This window comes from Perca fluviatilis, chromosome 6 (genome assembly GCF_010015445.1).
Source record: "Perca fluviatilis chromosome 6, GENO_Pfluv_1.0, whole genome shotgun sequence".
NCBI lineage: Eukaryota > Metazoa > Chordata > Actinopteri > Perciformes > Percidae > Perca > Perca fluviatilis.
This window is the reverse complement of record NC_053117.1, coordinates 27,846,822-27,864,363: the sequence shown is the minus strand read 5'-3', so window position 1 is coordinate 27,864,363 and position 17,542 is coordinate 27,846,822. Positions and strand designations below refer to the sequence as shown.

The 17,542-nt window shown below is 39.8% G+C and overlaps 1 protein-coding gene across 1 annotated transcript; it reads left to right on the top strand.

Moving 5' to 3' along the window:
* The first annotated feature begins 7,961 nt into the window (after positions 1-7,961).
* Positions 7,962-16,938, top strand: LOC120559977. Its single transcript, XM_039802050.1, has 6 exons — positions 7,962-8,939; positions 9,106-9,258; positions 12,021-13,018; positions 13,390-13,459; positions 13,981-14,146; positions 14,514-16,938. The coding sequence occupies exons 1-6, from the start codon at positions 8,768-8,770 to the stop codon at positions 14,632-14,634; spliced, it is 1,680 nt and encodes a 559-aa protein (XP_039657984.1). The 5' UTR covers positions 7,962-8,767; the 3' UTR covers positions 14,635-16,938.
* The last annotated feature ends 604 nt before the right edge of the window (positions 16,939-17,542 follow it).

Genomic DNA, 17,542 nt, shown 5'->3' with positions numbered 1-17,542 from the left:
CAATCAGGACGGAGAGCAGCTTGTGCTGAAGCAGGAGCTTGTGCTGAGCAGTTGACTCCTTAATATATATGTCAATGGTTGACTCCCTTCTCTTAATACATCCATGGTTGATTCCTACTTGGAAAGTTAGTGAAGATCAGACTCTGTACTTGAATCATGATTTAACTGAGAATGCAGCTGAGAGGGAGTGTATTGTTATTTTACCAGTTATAAGCTCTGTGGTATCAGACTCATGACCAAAAATAGTTAGTAGATAGAATAGGGTTAGGGCTGTTAAGATAAGATATGATTACAATACTCAATACCTAAATGGCATTACATAGCCTTCAGTTTTACATAAAATGAAAAAAACATTATTTGAGAACTTAAACAGACTCGAATTCCTCCAGCGGCCAGAGAGTGCGACTGGTGCCTAGCAACGGTTGCTAAGCTGCATTCCATGTTGGGGGGCGGAGCTTAGCTCGAACGTCCTTTGATCTGACATCAGGTTCTATAATGCCTTTCATCCTTTATCTGTGCCTTTCATGAATGACATCATGACATTTTGCCTATAAGACAGATTCAGACATTAGGGAAAATCATTCTATACTATGGTTTACTCTACATCGGTTTACTTATATCTGCTCAAAAAGCTTCTGACAAACCAGTACCTGTAAAAGAAGACAAGACATTCAGAAAACACAGCCTATCTAATACAATCACCATGGCTGAAATGGAAAGTTCCCAGACAGAGGAGATATCGAAGATCAGAGTGGAAGATGTTCGTCCAGTGGTTGAGTCCTTTTTCAAAAGTATGACATTGGAACAGCAGAGATCATTGAAGCAAGGTGCACCTGATGATGCCACATCAACATTGATGGCAGAGATGATTTTGGACCTAATATCACTAGTGTCTAAATCCATTTTGGCAACTCTGCAGAATAAATACAGCCAAATAATCTCTGAGGAGCGTGTTCGGTCCAGTCTGGGCGACACACTTCCTCTCACTTTTGCTGAGGTTCTGCAAGTAAAGGACCCTGTCCACTGTGACAGCTCAAATACATTAAACAACATGTTTGTTACAGAGGTTACACAAAGCATTTACTCTGCTATTAGCAATAGTGCGGACACTTTGGAACCTGTATTTAGTGAGCGTGTGACTCCCCCTCACAGACTTAATGCGATGGTACGACATGCCTTTAATATGTTGAAAGCATTCATGGGCAAGATGAAAGATGTTTTGTGCTCATGTCAACCACGTCAAACAAGACAGGACATCTCCATACAGAAGGCCCCTGGTGGACAACAAGAGATGGAAGATCAAGAGGAGGCAGATACTGATTGCTGCCAGTCAGCAGCCAGATCTGTGGAATCAAAAACCCCAGACAAGGTCTCCAGAGCATCAGAGCACTTTGTGAGTGCAACAACCACAGCTGTGAGGGAAATAATTACAAATGAGGTTAGTGGACTCACAGAACCTCTACTGGATGAAATGACTGACTTGGAGTATGATCAGCTGCAATCTGACACCTCACGGGAGATTCAAATTATTGCAGATGACATTACTCACTTAATTGTTCAGGAGGTTAACAGTCTGGAAGAGCAAGATGATGCAAATATTAGCCCAGAACCGACAGAGACAAGTACCAGCCCAGAACCCACAGAGACGCGTATCAGCCCAGAAGCCATAGGGATGCGCTTCACCCCAGAAGCCAGAGGGACATGTATCAGCCCGGAATCCAGAGAGAAACTGTCCTTAAAAGGAGTGGGGAGCAAGATAAAAATCTTTTTTGCCATGCAGTTTGCCAAACTGTCAATACATCGCATGGCCACTCAACTAGACAACCAATTCCACCCTGACTCCAGAGTTAAAAGTGAAAAGTCAGTGCAGTCCTTTGTGACTGATGTTGACTCTCTGTTTTCAAAAGATGGTGTAAAACAACAAGTTGGAAGTGAGGTTGTTTATAGTAAATTGCGGGATATTTCCAACGGTAAAGACCAGGTGTTCAAAGAAGAGCTTACTGGTCTCCTCTACAGTTACGTCTCTGAGGGGAGGATTCCAGAGACTGTCCCAGGATCAAATGAAAGGACACTGTCTGCTTCCCCATCCCGTGATACAGTGTATTGTGAAATACATTGTAAAGTGTGGCGTTACCTCGGACTGATGAAGTGGTGGCTGTGCACACAGGCTGGAATCCACAGTAACAAGATGAAAAAGGCTTTCAAGAATACTGAGTCACTGTCACCCACCGCTACACCGACACCCTCACCCACACCCACACCTACACCCAAACCTACACTTACGCATATGCCCAAACCTACACCTACGCATACACCTAAACCTACACCTACGCATACACCTAAACCTACACCTACGCATACACCCAAACATACACCTACGCATACACCTAAACCTACACCTACGCATACACCTAAACCTACACCTACGCATACACCTAAACCTACACCTACGCATACACCCAAACCTACACCTACGCACACAACTAAACCTACACCTACGCATACACCTAAACCTACACCTACGCATACACCCAAACCTACACCTACGCATACACCTAAACCTACACCTACGCATACACCCAAACATACACCTACGCATACACCCAAACCTACACCTACGCATTCGGCTACGCCCAAGTCTACACCTACGCCAAAACCTACAGTCGCTGTATCTGAGGAGGCAGCTGCCAGACTTGTGCAGAATTCAACAGCACAGGCAGAGAAAAATAAATGTTCTGTCAGGCTACTTGTGCAGAAGTTGGTTTTGCGGACCTTTAACAAAGCGAAGGTGAACACAACAATTGGAAATTCAAAAACCATCACTGAGCGACTGTTTGAAAAGATAGGAAATAGGCTGAAGGGGAGGAAAAAAATTTTAAAAAAAAAAAAAAAATATAAACACCTCAGCAAGGCCATTTTAAAGGACATGTGCAAGAAGTGGGGCTGTGCACAGGACGTGCTGGTTTCAATGAATCTAGACGAACCAGCAGTTGACAAATGTATTGTCTCCTTCTTCAAAGATCATCTGATGAAACCAAGGAAGCAAAGTGCCATCAAAAGAGTCTTCTCCTCCATTCCAAAGTTTGGCCAGAGACTCATTATTGTTTGGACTATGGCAGTGATTGTGTGTTGTGAGGATGTCCTATGTAGGACGGAGAGCAGTGTTTGGCCTCTGTAGGACGGAGACCAGTGATTGGCATCTGTAGGACGGAGACCAGTGATTGGCCTCTGTAGGACGGAGACCAGTGATTGGCCTCTGTAGGACGGAGACCAGTGAATGGCCTCTGTAGGACGCAGACCAGTGATTGGCTTGCGTGGGTTTTACTCCGGGTGCTCCGGTTTCTTCCCACTTTCCTTTAAACCATGCAGTAATTGGGCATTTTTAATATCTCCCTACAGCTTGGTTTCATGTTTAACAATAAACAACACAATTTTAAAAATAAAAATCTGCTTCTCGCTCTTATCATTTGCTGTAAATATTCAACTTGTGCAGAAGTTCTGCCGATTGAGTTTCACCCAGGTCAAATGTTTGTGAAGAAAATACAAAAAAAACAACGTGGTCTTTTGCAAGTGTTTTTTTCATGTGAAAACCAACTGTTCTGTCATCAAAGTTATGGTCATGACCAAAAATAGTTAGTAGCTAGAATAAGGTTAGCTTTTAAGATAAGATATGATTACAATACTCAGTTGCATTACTAAATTCATTTTAACCTAACCAGTTTACCGTCTAGAGCTCCCTTTCTCCGATATTATGATTTTATTGTGAGAAAGTGACTTTGACAATAACATTCAAACAAATTTCTATTTACATTTGAGAGTTTTATACACCAGTTTCAAAATATAACATTCTATACAATATTTGCAGTGTCCATGTTCACCAAGTCTCCCCTACTGTATGTGCACCCTAATAGAATTAAACAAATACAAAAATCAAAGCTGTTATAGCATTATACAATATATATGGGACCATTGTGTATAATGAGTACTTTTAATTTGATACTTAATTTCTTTTTAATCAAGGACTTTTTTAATTGGGATATTACCAAATTTAATAATCCTGTTATTCATTATTATATAAAGAACCAGTATGGCAGCTTTATAAAATAAATGAATGAATAAACGTGCTATGCTGTACAATAATAATATCTAAGTTGTGGCACGGCTGCAACCATGACTAGACTTTCCTGCAGATTTTTTCAAATGACTTTTACCTGATAAATGATAAATTCTCAAATATTACTGACATTTAGATGAACTAAATTACGTCCACCAACAAAAATCTATGATATATGATATGCTGATATCAATGTGTATGTCAATGTAGTATCCTGCATCAATGGATGTCGGTCCTAAACAGGATTACAAAACAGACTATCCATTTCGATTAGGTGTGAGACCAAATATATAAATTATAGGAAAACATGAAGCATATTCTGTATGCTTTACTTGACATGCATCAAATAAGATGATCTCATATGCATGTTATTATATAGTCCAGTTTGCTTAATTTTTCAAACTTTACTTAACTTATACACTCGACCACTCGACAGCAGGTAGCTAGCAGCTGGAGTAAACACAGTTAAAATGCTGACACCAGACTGTAGCCGCCATTGTCTGAAAAAACACAGATATGTGTCACCCTTTTCAGCCCTTCTGAGTTTGCACGTATGATAGTCATTATGGCCTTTAGAAAAATGTTTTTTTTGTGGAGGTGGGTATGCACTATAGGCCCCTGCGGGGCGGGCTAAGCTTTTGTCCTTAATGGCATTTCCCCTTACATTACTTAACCAGTTCTTATACACTTTTACTTGAGTAAAAAGCTTGAGTTGATACTTCAACTTCTACAGAAGTCTTTTCAAACCCTAGTATCTATACTTCTACTTGAGAAATGAATGTGAATACTTTTGACACCTCTGTTAGTAGGGGAGAGCAGGGGCGAAAGTACCATTTTTCAGAAAAACATATTTTAAAAAAATATTGTTTTAGACAGAGATATATTTTTGCTGTGGTCAATAACTCACAAGTGTGGTCTATCAATACCAGGTGGTATTTTGTACAAATGTCGAATGACTTCAGTATAATTTCACTTTGAACATAAGTTGCACATTGTTACTTTCGACCCCATCAGTAGGGACGAAAGTAACACACAGGTGGGTCAAAAGTAACACAACAATACAAGCTAGATTTTTTTATTACTCTTGTTTTCATTAAATATATCTGACTATAACTTTGTTAATATGTAACTGCAAACATATTTTGTCCTTTATCTTTGCAAAAAAATATATTAAATTACATTTTCATTTAAAATTTCAGTTTCATCAAATGTTTCAATTAAGACAGTAGAGAAAAATTCGCACTATTGCTGCAAGCAATAATTTATTAGAAAAAAAAAAGTTGCTGTCTCAGACCTTCATCAGGTCTGAGACCGAAACGTTGTATTTTTCTAATAAATTATTGCTTGCGTAATGGTCAGTGTGCGGGATTTTCTCTCTACTATTTTTGATCTGTTGCCTTTGATCATATCCTACGCACCTGCCCGACAAAAGAGGTGTGCAAAAAAGTTTTTTTCACGTTGCATAAATATAAGACAGTAAAACCTTGATTTGTTTATAATATTTTTTTATTGGCAATGTCAATCCATTTTATAAAACATTCAACAGTATGAAGAATATGAAAATTAAACTAAATTAGCATAAAATCTCAAAATAATCTATCAGTAGTCATGTTTTTATGTGTAAATTCAAAATGTGCATAAAAACATCTGGATGGAAACACAAAAAATGCATAGGTGGAGGTGGAGGTGGAAAAGCTAAGGTATGGCTAACCTAAATGTGAGGGATAAAATGTGAGGGTGACCTACCGAAATCAGCTGTTCCTCAATGTTCCTCTAGTGAAACCTAGAAACAGCTTTGCAGACAGTGGAGAAATCAAATGTAATGTCAATAAAAATTTGAATAAAAATGAAAAATCTATTTAAAGAATATACAAATCTCACATTTTGATAAGCATTTAAACTGGTTATAGTAAGAGCAGTGTGTAAGTGAGCTGCATTTTGAATGTTTTTACTGTAACGTTACTACACTAACCTCCTTAGGAGACAGGCCAAAATAAATATCAGCTGCCCTCTTAATATAAGCCTCCAGCTTCCTCTCTTGGTCCACAGAGAAGACTTTGGTGTGTGACCTGTACCCTGGTGGTCTAGTCTTCTCCCTGCTGTTCTCTGCCCTCCTGCAGTATCGGAGCAAAGTGACATGGCATATGCCATGCGACTTTGCAGCTGCCCTAAGACTAATGTGTCTTACAGATATGTCCAGAAACGCCCTCTCATACACATCTGGCTGAATCAGACCTCTGTCTGTCTTTCTGCCCCTCACTCTTGGCATATTCTGTTGGTATAATATGACATAAACATGTTTTAATAAACTCTGCAACACAGAGAAAATCACCTTATTAGCAGCGGGACGAAAGTAACACTTACTTTCGTCCCGACTGGAACTCCTGACATTTAAACCCGAATTACTTGTATACTGAAAAACTCTGACAAGACAAACTTGATCATATGTGTTACAGCACTAAATAACCTGTAGATTGATAATTACTGTGACACATGAAACGAGAAACACAACTTGTAAATAGAAAAAAAGTACCGCTTCAGTAATTTACTTACCGTACTCGAAAACAGCTTTCAGGACATAACAGCGGGAAACAATGATGAAATCACGTGATATTTTGCGGCTCCGTCACTGGCTGCGTGCTGAAAGTGCTGTCATAGCTTGAAATGCAAATGTGGTCAGGGCTCAGAGAAAATCACTTTGTTACTTTCGTCCCGTGTTACTTTCGCCCCGGTTCTCCCCTAGCACATGTAATGAAACAAAACAGACATCAGTAACGCATCAGTATCAGGAAGCTCTAAATTACGGACACCAGCTAAACGCGTCATACGTTCGGTAGTAATCAACCCATAGACAATTTTTTAATAAATCCATGTGACAACCATATCTATGAGTGACAACAACGAGATAGCAGCCATTTGTCACACAGGTAATGTTAGAGCCACGCGGATTAAAATTATTAATCGGCTATGAAAGCGGGATTTACTCTGAACCTGGTCCGAGTTTTAGTAGCCTAAAGTTTAGAGTCCCTTTCGTTTGAGCGGAGAGTCGCTATCGCTAATTTATTTTATTATTGAAAGTGCGTCTCCAACGTCGGACCTGAATGTATAAACTACCAGGAAATGCTGGTGTGTCGGTGTTTGGCGACAAGCTTGTTCTCTTAATACATCCATGGCTTTTATGTCAATGGCGACAAGTCGCTGGAGTTTTACCGGAATCCGGTGAGCTTCTGTCAGCAGAGGATCGACAAACAACGGAGCAGAGTGTTGCAGTGCCGCATGCTGAACAGACCGACCGCCTTCATCTGCTCCGTGCAGGGACATGATGTAGCCTATGTTTACTTCCCAACGACAAATAAAACACCATGTATGTTGATTTATGGATTGAATAGTCAGTTTAAAACTATTAATATTAAGGGAAGTATAGGTAATTTCGATTAGATGTAATAACCTGTTGGTTAATGTGTCATATTCAGAACCAAACAGTGACCACCAGCTCCTCTCTCACAGCTCTCATGTAGAGAGCCAAAATCAGAAAGGAGGCGAGCATGACGGATCAGGATCAACTAAATGCAGAGCCAAAACCAAAAAAAGACATCACAAAAGCAGAAGTCACAGTAACAATGTAAACAACTGTAACATGTCAGAAATTCACAGTAATATGCACACAGCAAAAAGTTATTTAAAATGTGATACTTTGAAAATATTTTAGGTATAAGTCAGATTTGAAGAGACACCTGATGATACCACTGCTGAAGCCATTTTCTTGCAGCACAAAAGATTCAGTTGGACGTCAGCATTCAATTCACATCAATGAATCCATACAGGTGAGTAGCCATATTCTTGCAAAACATGTAGGAAAGGTTTTACAGGGAGTTGTTGCTTGACACTCCACATGTGAACTCACTCAGATGGGAAGCTGTACCTTTGCAAGATCTGTGGGAAGATTCAGTAAAATTTATCATAGAACACTTTTGTAATAGCAACATCTCTGTAATTGTATATAAAACATTTCTTATAAAGAAGAGGTCACCATATCTTATTGTAATGAAGTAGTACATCATCAACAATGTCATCAAGTTTTGTTAAATTAACCTGCTTTTCTTCCCTTTATGTTACTTTATCACTCATTTCTGTTAGCTCTAAAACAATTGTAATCTCCCAAATCTTTGTAGCACAGTGAGTTCATAGTTCCTACAAATATTTGACCTGTTAAATTAATTTATTTGACTATTTAGTTATGGAGAATATTTGATATAATCATAGTGAGGGGGCAAATGTAATCCTCCAAGGTCGCAAAGCGAGAATATTGGAAACTAACTCAACAGTATTTAAACAGCCTACATTAAATACATTTGCGCATTCATTGCTTGTTTATTTATAAGCCACAAATGATACTAAGGTAACTCGGTTCAGCCTTTGCCTGGTTACAGCACTGACGCTGGTGTTAAAAGCATGTCCTGTAAAAATGCCAATATTTGTAAGCGGAACAAAAGAAAAACGCATTTCACTGTCGGAAGTTAACAGTGTAACGTCAAGCGGAAGTAAACAGAAGACAGGCGCCATTCACGTTGCATCCATGGTTAGCGCATGGATTCGAGTTAGGAGGTTAGTCCATCGGTAAAACTTCGAGTCTCCTCGATTAATTAAGCAACAATGGCCTCGGTTGACTATTTGAGAGAGTTTGTCAACGAGCGACTAACTGCTGCTGCTGAAGAAATATTCGGAGTTTTTAAAAAAACGATCGTCGAGTACGAGGAAGAGATCGGTCGTCAGCGCAGACTGCTGGATGTCGTTCGGAAACCTGAAATAAAGTTACAGATAATAGGTTTGTAAAACATTAATGGTCTTACAAAACACTAACAGAAGAAGATCTTACTCATATATCATCTAATGGTTTAAATACATAGCTACTTGGTGTATTTATTTGCTCAGATGTCCGTTTTTCTATCATCACAGTGTTCTCCTATTCCTATTATTCTCTGTCCCTCTAGAGCTCCCACAGCAACATATCTCTAAGGAGGAAGAGGAGGTTCCCGCTGAGCAGCAGCTCTGTATTCAGGAGAGGAGCTCCAGTCTGAACCAAGAGGAGCCAGAGCCTCCACAGATTAAAGAGGAACAGGAGGAACTCTGCACCAGTCAGGAGGGTAAGTAGCTCGAACGTTTACGAGGATACGGGTCACTTTTAGCAAAACACTTGAAAACCATTGAGGATATAATAGTGGCTTGTTTGCCCACATGAGAACACACACAGGTGAGCCATTTATTTGCAAAACGTGGGAGAGCTTTCAGGCTGAGACTTGAAGAGCACACACTGGTCAGAAGCCGTACCTTTGCTAGACGTACAGGAAAATATTATTTGATGTGTCTCAATTGGCACAACGTAAGAGATTGCATGCAGGCAAGTAGCCTTGCAGTGTTAACAATCCCCAGGTTTGAATTCTCACAATTCTCTACTTGCACCACGTAGTTTGAGTAGGGCTGGGCAATATATTGATATTATATCGATATCAATATATGAGGCTAGATATCGTCTTAAAATTTGGATATATGACACAAGTTTTACTCTTTTCCTGGTTATAAATGCTACATTACAGTAAAGTGATGTGTTTTTCTGAATTTACCAGACTGTTCTAGCTGTTCTGTTATTTGCCTTTGCCCACGTAGCTATTATATCAACAGTACAAACTGATTGTTTATCAAACATCTCATTGTGTAAATATTTTCTGAAAGCAGTATAACAGTCAACGCTACTATATTGCCGCAATATTGATATTTGGTCAAAAATATTGTGATATTTGATTTTCTCCATATCGCCCAGCTCTAAGTGTGACGTTATATCTGTTTTACAAACTGGCATTATAGATGAGAATGTTTATCAGGATGCAGTGATGGAGTACTAGGACTCAAGTCTCTGGACTCGTGACTTGACTTGGACTCGCGGACTGATGACTTGTACTTGGACTCTTTCTATAAAATCGGACTTGAGCATTCATGAAAAAGGACTCAGACTTTGGCTGAAGTTTCTGACTAAATAGGTTATAAAAAATATATATAAGATATTACACTTTTCCTGTTTCGGGCTCCAAGACCGGCCGGGAAGCAGCTGGGTAGACGTTCCATCCAGGGCTGATATTCTTTTTGGGGTAACACTCTTTACTTCACCGATGGTTTTGACAAAAGATGAAGCCACCATGTCTTGAGAAGCTTCTTGTTTATTGTTAACTGTTAACTCACTTTACATCGTCTTTGGGATCTCTTTTTCTCTCTCGCTTTTTTTCCTCACACGCTTCTCAGTCGAACACCGCTACTGCTCGCTCTCCTTGCTTGACAACACACTCACTGACATCACTCACTCACTCACTCATACGCTGCATTCCCACTCTTACTTTCACTACTCTCGTAATAAAGGAATTTATATTGATATATGCAACTGTAGTGCACGATTTGCGGGCTCCCTACTACGTGTTCACATTTTGAAAATGCAGAGAGATGCACCCTGGATCGTGAAGTTCGCCTACACAGATTTTAACATTAAGCTGGATGGATTGATATTGAAATATCAATATATTAGGTCGCTGCTGTATTACTGTGTTGCTAAGTGTATATGTAATCAATGAAAAAATTATGCTGGGTGGCAGGAAAAAAGTCAGTTAATAAACTCCCTTTGCAATTGTGACAGTGGTGTCATTTTAGTTTAATGTAGACCCTCTTTTATTAGTATATCAGCTCTTTAAAGGTGCCATAGTGGAGAAATGTTGGAATTCAATCTTGGAATTCAACACAGACTTAATCTTGATGACTCGGAACACTGGGGACTCTAGACTCGACTCGGACTCGAACTCAGGTAATGGTGACTCGACTCAGACTCTTCTTTGGTGACTCGGACTCAATCACTGGGGACTCGACTACAACACTGTCGGGATGCAAGGGACGGAGCTGGGGTTCAGGGTAATTTGTTGTTCCAGACTGAGCCATCCTCTTTTGGCTTAGTACTCATTTGAGGTTGTCAACCCTCTTGGTTCAGGGAGGAAAAACGTTTTACCAGTTTACCTAACTTTAAAAGATTTTTTGCCACATAAAAGGTCAACTATTGACCCCATGCAGCTTGTCCTACTGTGTAGAGAGCAGGATTTTAAAAACATTGGGGTATAGTGGGCTATTTAGAAAACTTCAGTAGAAGCTTACACTTCTACATATAATTAGAAACACATTTCAGGACACACCACAGTTGAGTGGTACTGCAAGGACACCACAGTCCTATTAAAATAATGAAGTGTGTGTGGTATGAAGTTTAACATGCCTTTTAATCAACTGGCTTACTTCCATGTTTGAGGGCATTGTTTCCTACGATCTTGATTAGTTTATTGGTCATTTAGGTGAGGGTTAGAGTTCTTTCCCCCTGTGTTATATGACACTATAGGGTTAACATTGCTAGGAGCTGCTGTCTCTATTGGAGGGCGCTCTCCTGGTCAAACTATGTCGCAATTTCTAAATTACCAAAGCATTTTGTTCTGCATTATATTTTGTAATTAAAAAGTTTTCATAGTTTTCATTGGACAAAATATACGCAGATGTCGATATATATGTAATGTGCAAAAATCAGATGAATCGGTCAGGCTCTTGTAAAACGAATCAGATATCCCATGCTGAATGGGAATGAAAGCAAAATTGTGATGCATCAAGATTAGTTTGATAATAATTGAAAGGTGCTATATAAATAAATAAAAATAAAAAAGTTAAATCAATTTAAAAAAAAAGATTGAATCGTTGCTGAAATAACCGTATTTGAGTCGTGAGATCCCTAGTGATTCCCATCCCCACTATTTAGTCTGTTCTTGTCTCTGTGCTTAGGTATTTTATACAATTAACTGTGTGTGTGTGATTTTTAATTTTTTTTTTCTTCCAGAACACAGCTCAATTGACTCAAATTCAGGAGCTGTTGCCTCCCTTGTCTTATCACTGAACTCCTGGAGCAGCCTGAACATCCCATCCCCGAGTACTCAAAGCACCCCAGAAATGTCTGTAACCGCTCTCCCCAACAGACCGTGGTATACCAACTTCAGAGTCGACTGGGATAGGATGCCAACAGGGATCAGAACAGCAGCACTCAGTCTCACGAGACCATCGCCGCCTGACAGAAGAGAGATGGTGAAGGCTGTGGTGGATCAGATGCGTGAGCATGATCTCAATCCATCCAGAGCTGTTTGCCACAACATTGTTCGGAACATCATTAGAGAGTATCCAAGAAGTTTTGCTGACGTTGATCGAAATGGAGAGTTTGTGGGAGATGGCTGTAGCTCACTCCTCTTGCAAATAAAAACAAGAGTGGAGTATAAGAACCGCAACAACCCACTTTCACGGCGCAGACGAAAGAGAAGGTCCGACTCTGAGGGACGAACCCTGTCAAGAGGCCCAGTGGACCAGTATGGCTGTGTCAGGTGGGAACCTTCAGACCTCCCGTCGGGGGAAACGGAGGCAACACTTGAGGATGTAAGGAGGCAAATGGTAACCATCCATTCAGAGGAGGGAATGGCCGGGGCAGAAAGAGCAGTGAAGTTGCTTGAGAAAACATACACAATACAACGGCGATACCTTAACATGACCCCTCCACCCGCCATATCGGATGTGAAAAAACAATGGCCTTTTCTATTTGCTCAGAGAGGCATGTTTTCCCACTTCCTTCACCTGACAGACATCTCCGTCGTTGCCAAGCTAACAGAGGCTATGGAGCGAAAAGGCGATACAATCCTAAAGCTCTGTCATAAACTCAACAAGAACCCAGGGGTTGAAGAGGTCCTTGCCAACTATGAACCTAACACGGCCGAAGACAAGGCTGTGTGCATAATACTTCTCCTGCTCGCTTACTTTAAAGAAGCAAGGGATGCGATTATCCTTCAGGCCGACGTAAGTGCACTCACAAGCACTTACCCTCTTGCAGTCTAATTCGATCCCTGTCGCTCAACTACGTTGTCTCTCACACACCATGTCAAATTTATGATAGCATTGTTGTATTTTAAAAGTTCTATTTGTAAGATTTCTAGCAAGCAGTCAGTGACAATTATTTTGACTCAAACATTATATGTTTTTTAAATGGGATTATTTCGCACAAACTCTTTTTCGAGTCAGCACGTTGCTCAGTTTCATTCGTTAGTTTGTCTGGTTTGTTGGGTATGAATGACAGCATGGGCTGAGCTGAGAGAGGACTCAACTGATCAAACACACCATCGGAGAATGATTGAAAAATCGTTAACTTACACTTTAACTCTTACTTCCAGCCGTTTTCCACAGCTGCCAATATCCAGAGGACCCTCACCTTACCCAGCACCCCTCGCTTGATTGTATCAGGTATTGTAAAGACATCCCTTTCATTTAGGGCTGGGTATCTTCAAAAATATTTAATACCAATACCGGAACTTCGATACTGGTTTCTAAATGGGGAAATTGCGACATTACTCAACATAATCTCACAAATCTTTTTTTTTTTATTTATTTTTGAGCTCCCACTACGTGAGCCCAGTCTCTGTGCGTAACGTAGAGTTTTTCCTGCATGTCTCTATGAAATGTAACGTTAGACACCCAATCACAAACATTATTAGATCTTGGTAGAAGCATGCTGTATGCTTATTGGCTCATTGAGGATGATGAGATACACGCCAGAGGTATTGAATGACAAGGCATTTTTCGGTACTCAATACTTTATTTTGTATTTTGTTGCCCCAGTCATTATTATTAACCCAATTGTTGCTATATTGGGTTACCAGGAAACCGTTTGGGCCAGAGTTTATTTTGTGTACCCTATTTATTTATTTAGCAAACACTGCAACAGGAAATCCTATCAGGTTAAATCTTCATTATGTCTATCTCAGGGGAGGTAATGAAGCCGAGAGCCTGGATGCTTTCAATTGAAGGACAAGTGGTAATGGGACCCCATGCTAACTTTATCAATGGGATTGCTGCTGTCTTCGCAAGTTACTACAACTTCAACTTACAGTATCCTGAGGAGGCCGCATGCACCCTAGAGTTTATCCAAAGGTAATGTAAAACACAAACCAACACTAAGTGCAGCTTGCTTTCGCAGGATCTATGTTTTTAAGACTGTAATACACTCTTCAAATTTTCCCGGGTTATATGTTATTGATGGTATTCCCTAAATGTTTTAGAGCAGTGGTTTCGTGGGGTCCTTGAGGGGGTTCCAGGGCGTCCCCAGCACAAAGGGAAATCACTTATTTTCACTATAATTCCATCCATAAGTAACACAATGACCGAATGTATGACTATTTTGGTCATGGGTTACAGTAATACACCATTTAATATTGACATCACTTGACTATCACTCTTCGCACATGCAAACACATTAAACTGCTCAGGACCTTAACTGCTGTGTTGGTTTTGTTTTCAGATGTTTTTTGGGCATAAATCCGGAGAATGGCTCCAAGGCGGAGAAGGCGCGTGGAGGTATCAATCCACACGTATGCACCCTCATGAGGAAATTAATGGACCTTGAGTGGATGTCCATGTAGGCTTTTTTTAAAAACCTTTGACACAAAGGCCTCTTCTTAGGTGATTTTGGGGCATAGCTTGTGACGGCATTAGATTAGCATAACTCTACCTTGTTTGTTAAGGTAAGACTCTTGTGGTTTCAATGGCCCTCATTTATCAACCTAACGTAGAAACCAGCGCACATATGAGCGCAGAAATCAGCTTACGACGTCGGACTTCGGAGCGTAAGAATGGTCGTACATTGATAGGTGCAGCGGTAGGAAATGATCGTCATTTAAATATCACGCTCCAATATATTCTCGGTTTTGAGGCCTCGCCCCTACAATTTACGACATGGCGAGGCGCAATCCGGCTAAGAAGCGTGAAAAGCCTGATATTAAACTGGTATTAAAGGCTGTAGAAAGAATGTGGAATTGAAAGAGATCACTGATGCAGTCAACAGTGTTGTCGTGGTAAATCGGACTCCAGCTGAAGTTTATTTAATTTAGGCCTTGTTTACACGTACATGGTTATTTTGAAAACCGGAGACATTTCCCTTCGTTTGTGCCCTTCGTTTACATGCAAACGGAGAATTCACCTCTGAAAACGAGTCTTTCTAAAAACTCTGGCCAGAGTGGATATTTTTGAGATCTTCGTTACCTGCAGGTTACACTGCCACCTACAGGTTTGGCATGCTCTTGACGGCATTAACGGCATATATACACGGGTACATGTAAACGGAACACTTTTCTGAAAACTGACAGCTGTGCACGATGTTATTTTTTAAAACTGAGAGGTCCGTTTATGAAAATAGATTATAGATTATACATCCTTGACATATGTATGCTACAGTCCTAATAGTAATATACTGGCTTATATTGCAATCTTTTTGGCCTACTTGGTGTATCTATATTTAAATAAACACACAGTAGCGGAGTTTATGCAGTGTCTTTTATTTTACTCGTGTTTTTTTCATGAGTCAGAGCCAGCTAACCGTGAGCTGTGAGGAAGAGCGTATGTCCTCCGCCCCCCCTTGCTGGACCACCACCCAGACTCTGTCTCCTGACAGCAGAGGGGCTGGAAAAACAAGCCGAAATATGTCGGTCAATGGTAGTTCACTTGTGGCCATTAACGACACTTTAAAAGAGAAACGATAATACATACAAATGTTGTGCATCGTCATGTTTCCTGTATTGAATACCATTGCCAAACATAACACTATACCTTTTAAAAGCGAGGAATAGTATCCTGTCGCCTTCGTATAACCCCCAGTTGGGGCTGTGCTGGACACTGGTCTCTGGGCATCGGGTCATCTGGTCCATCACCATCTTTACTTTTGCAGGCTGAGTGATGCTTTGTGTATGGACACAACAGTACCGGTAGGAAATAGTCCAAGCACAATGTAAAGGATTGAGCGTTAACTTGATTTCATGATTACAACATAAGCACAGAAACTAGCTCTACTAGTTAGTCCTAGCCTTCTGTATGCTCTGGTTACACTTTTGTTTAGCCAGAACCTGGGCCAGTTTCTTAGTTAGTTTTGTGGCTCGGGGTTGGCTATGAATGACAGCATGGATTCAGCTGAGCGAGGACCAATCAAATGCATAATCAGTGAGGCCTGGACGTAATAAATTCCAAATTACCCTTTACTTACTCTTTAATTCCAGTAGAACACGATTGATTGATTGATTGATTGATTGATTGATTGATATGCATATCAAATCAAGCAAACACTATGGCTTTTTATTTGATTTTCATATGAATGGGATTGTATAGTCTACAGTGGACTCTCCATTCAAATGCTCAAACACACTATTGAATACGTTGGTAACCTTTGGGTGGCATTTACGTCCAGACCCTGAGATTTCAAAGAAAATGTAAATCATCACTCTCCCATTAGGGGTGAGAGTCACCCGAGCCTTCACCATTTCATGCGATAACGATTAGCTATAGCCATATAGCCATATTGTTTCTGCGGGATGAGAACATAGCAATATGATCCCCAGCGGTGAATATTTTAGTCAAATAGAAATACCAAGGTTGTAGAGAGTTTTGTGAAAAAGATGTATGTGTTCCACAAAGAGAATATTATACTGTATACAAATTGCACTACTGACACCCATGTCACACATATGTTCCCACAGAGTTAAAACATTAAGTAACTTTTTCATTGTTACTTTCCAAAATGCTAAACATATGTTTATTTGTATGTTATAATACATACTTTATATTGGTGCTACGATTTCATGTATTTTTCATGGAATTCTTTTTCCTATATACATTTTTAAAGAAATTGTCTTTGAATGTATGTATTGTCAATTTACAATAAAGATGATAAATTACAATATTTGTATGCATTTAAATTTACATAAAAATAAGGGTCAATGTGTTTCCCTAAAATTACAGTTTATGTAAAACGACAGTATTGTAATGTAGTATACCTGCTGTAAATTACAGGAATTTATTGGCTATGGTTGCAGTAAAAATACAGTAAAGAATTGTAAATTACAAGTGATGAGGGTACAGTACAGGACCAATAAAATATTTTACTTTTACAGTAATGGAATGGTTGGGTTACTGTGAAAACAGTACATTGCTGTAATTTTACTGTAAATTGTTATGAATGAAATGAATTACAAAGGGTTAGAGTTAGTTTAAAGTCATTTCATATTTCCTTGCTAATGTACCCAGAGTTATTTGATTAGTCAGACTCACACCGTGGCTAGGCTAACAATAGCTAAGGCTAGCTCTCAAATTTAACTTTGGATACATCAGCAAGGATTTATAAAATGACCTTACTGTTTGTCACTGACAGTGTCCTACCACTTTCAAGCGTCACCTCCCATTAGGAACATGAGCAGCATACCACTCAGGGGATCGGCATATGCCACTGTACCACTAGTAGCATACTATAAGCAACTTTTTAAACACTGACTAACTGCTGCTGCT

Bases quoted from the DNA above. Each gene is read 5' to 3' on its own strand.
- LOC120559977 (XM_039802050.1), top strand. From the start codon at position 8,768: ATGGCCTCGGTTGACTATTTGAGAGAGTTTGTCAACGAGCGACTAACT. The intron at 8,940-9,105 runs GTTTGTAAAACA...CTGTCCCTCTAG, and splicing joins AATAAAGTTACAGATAATAG to AGCTCCCACAGCAACATATC. The intron at 13,460-13,980 runs GTATTGTAAAGA...TGTCTATCTCAG, and splicing joins CCCTCGCTTGATTGTATCAG to GGGAGGTAATGAAGCCGAGA.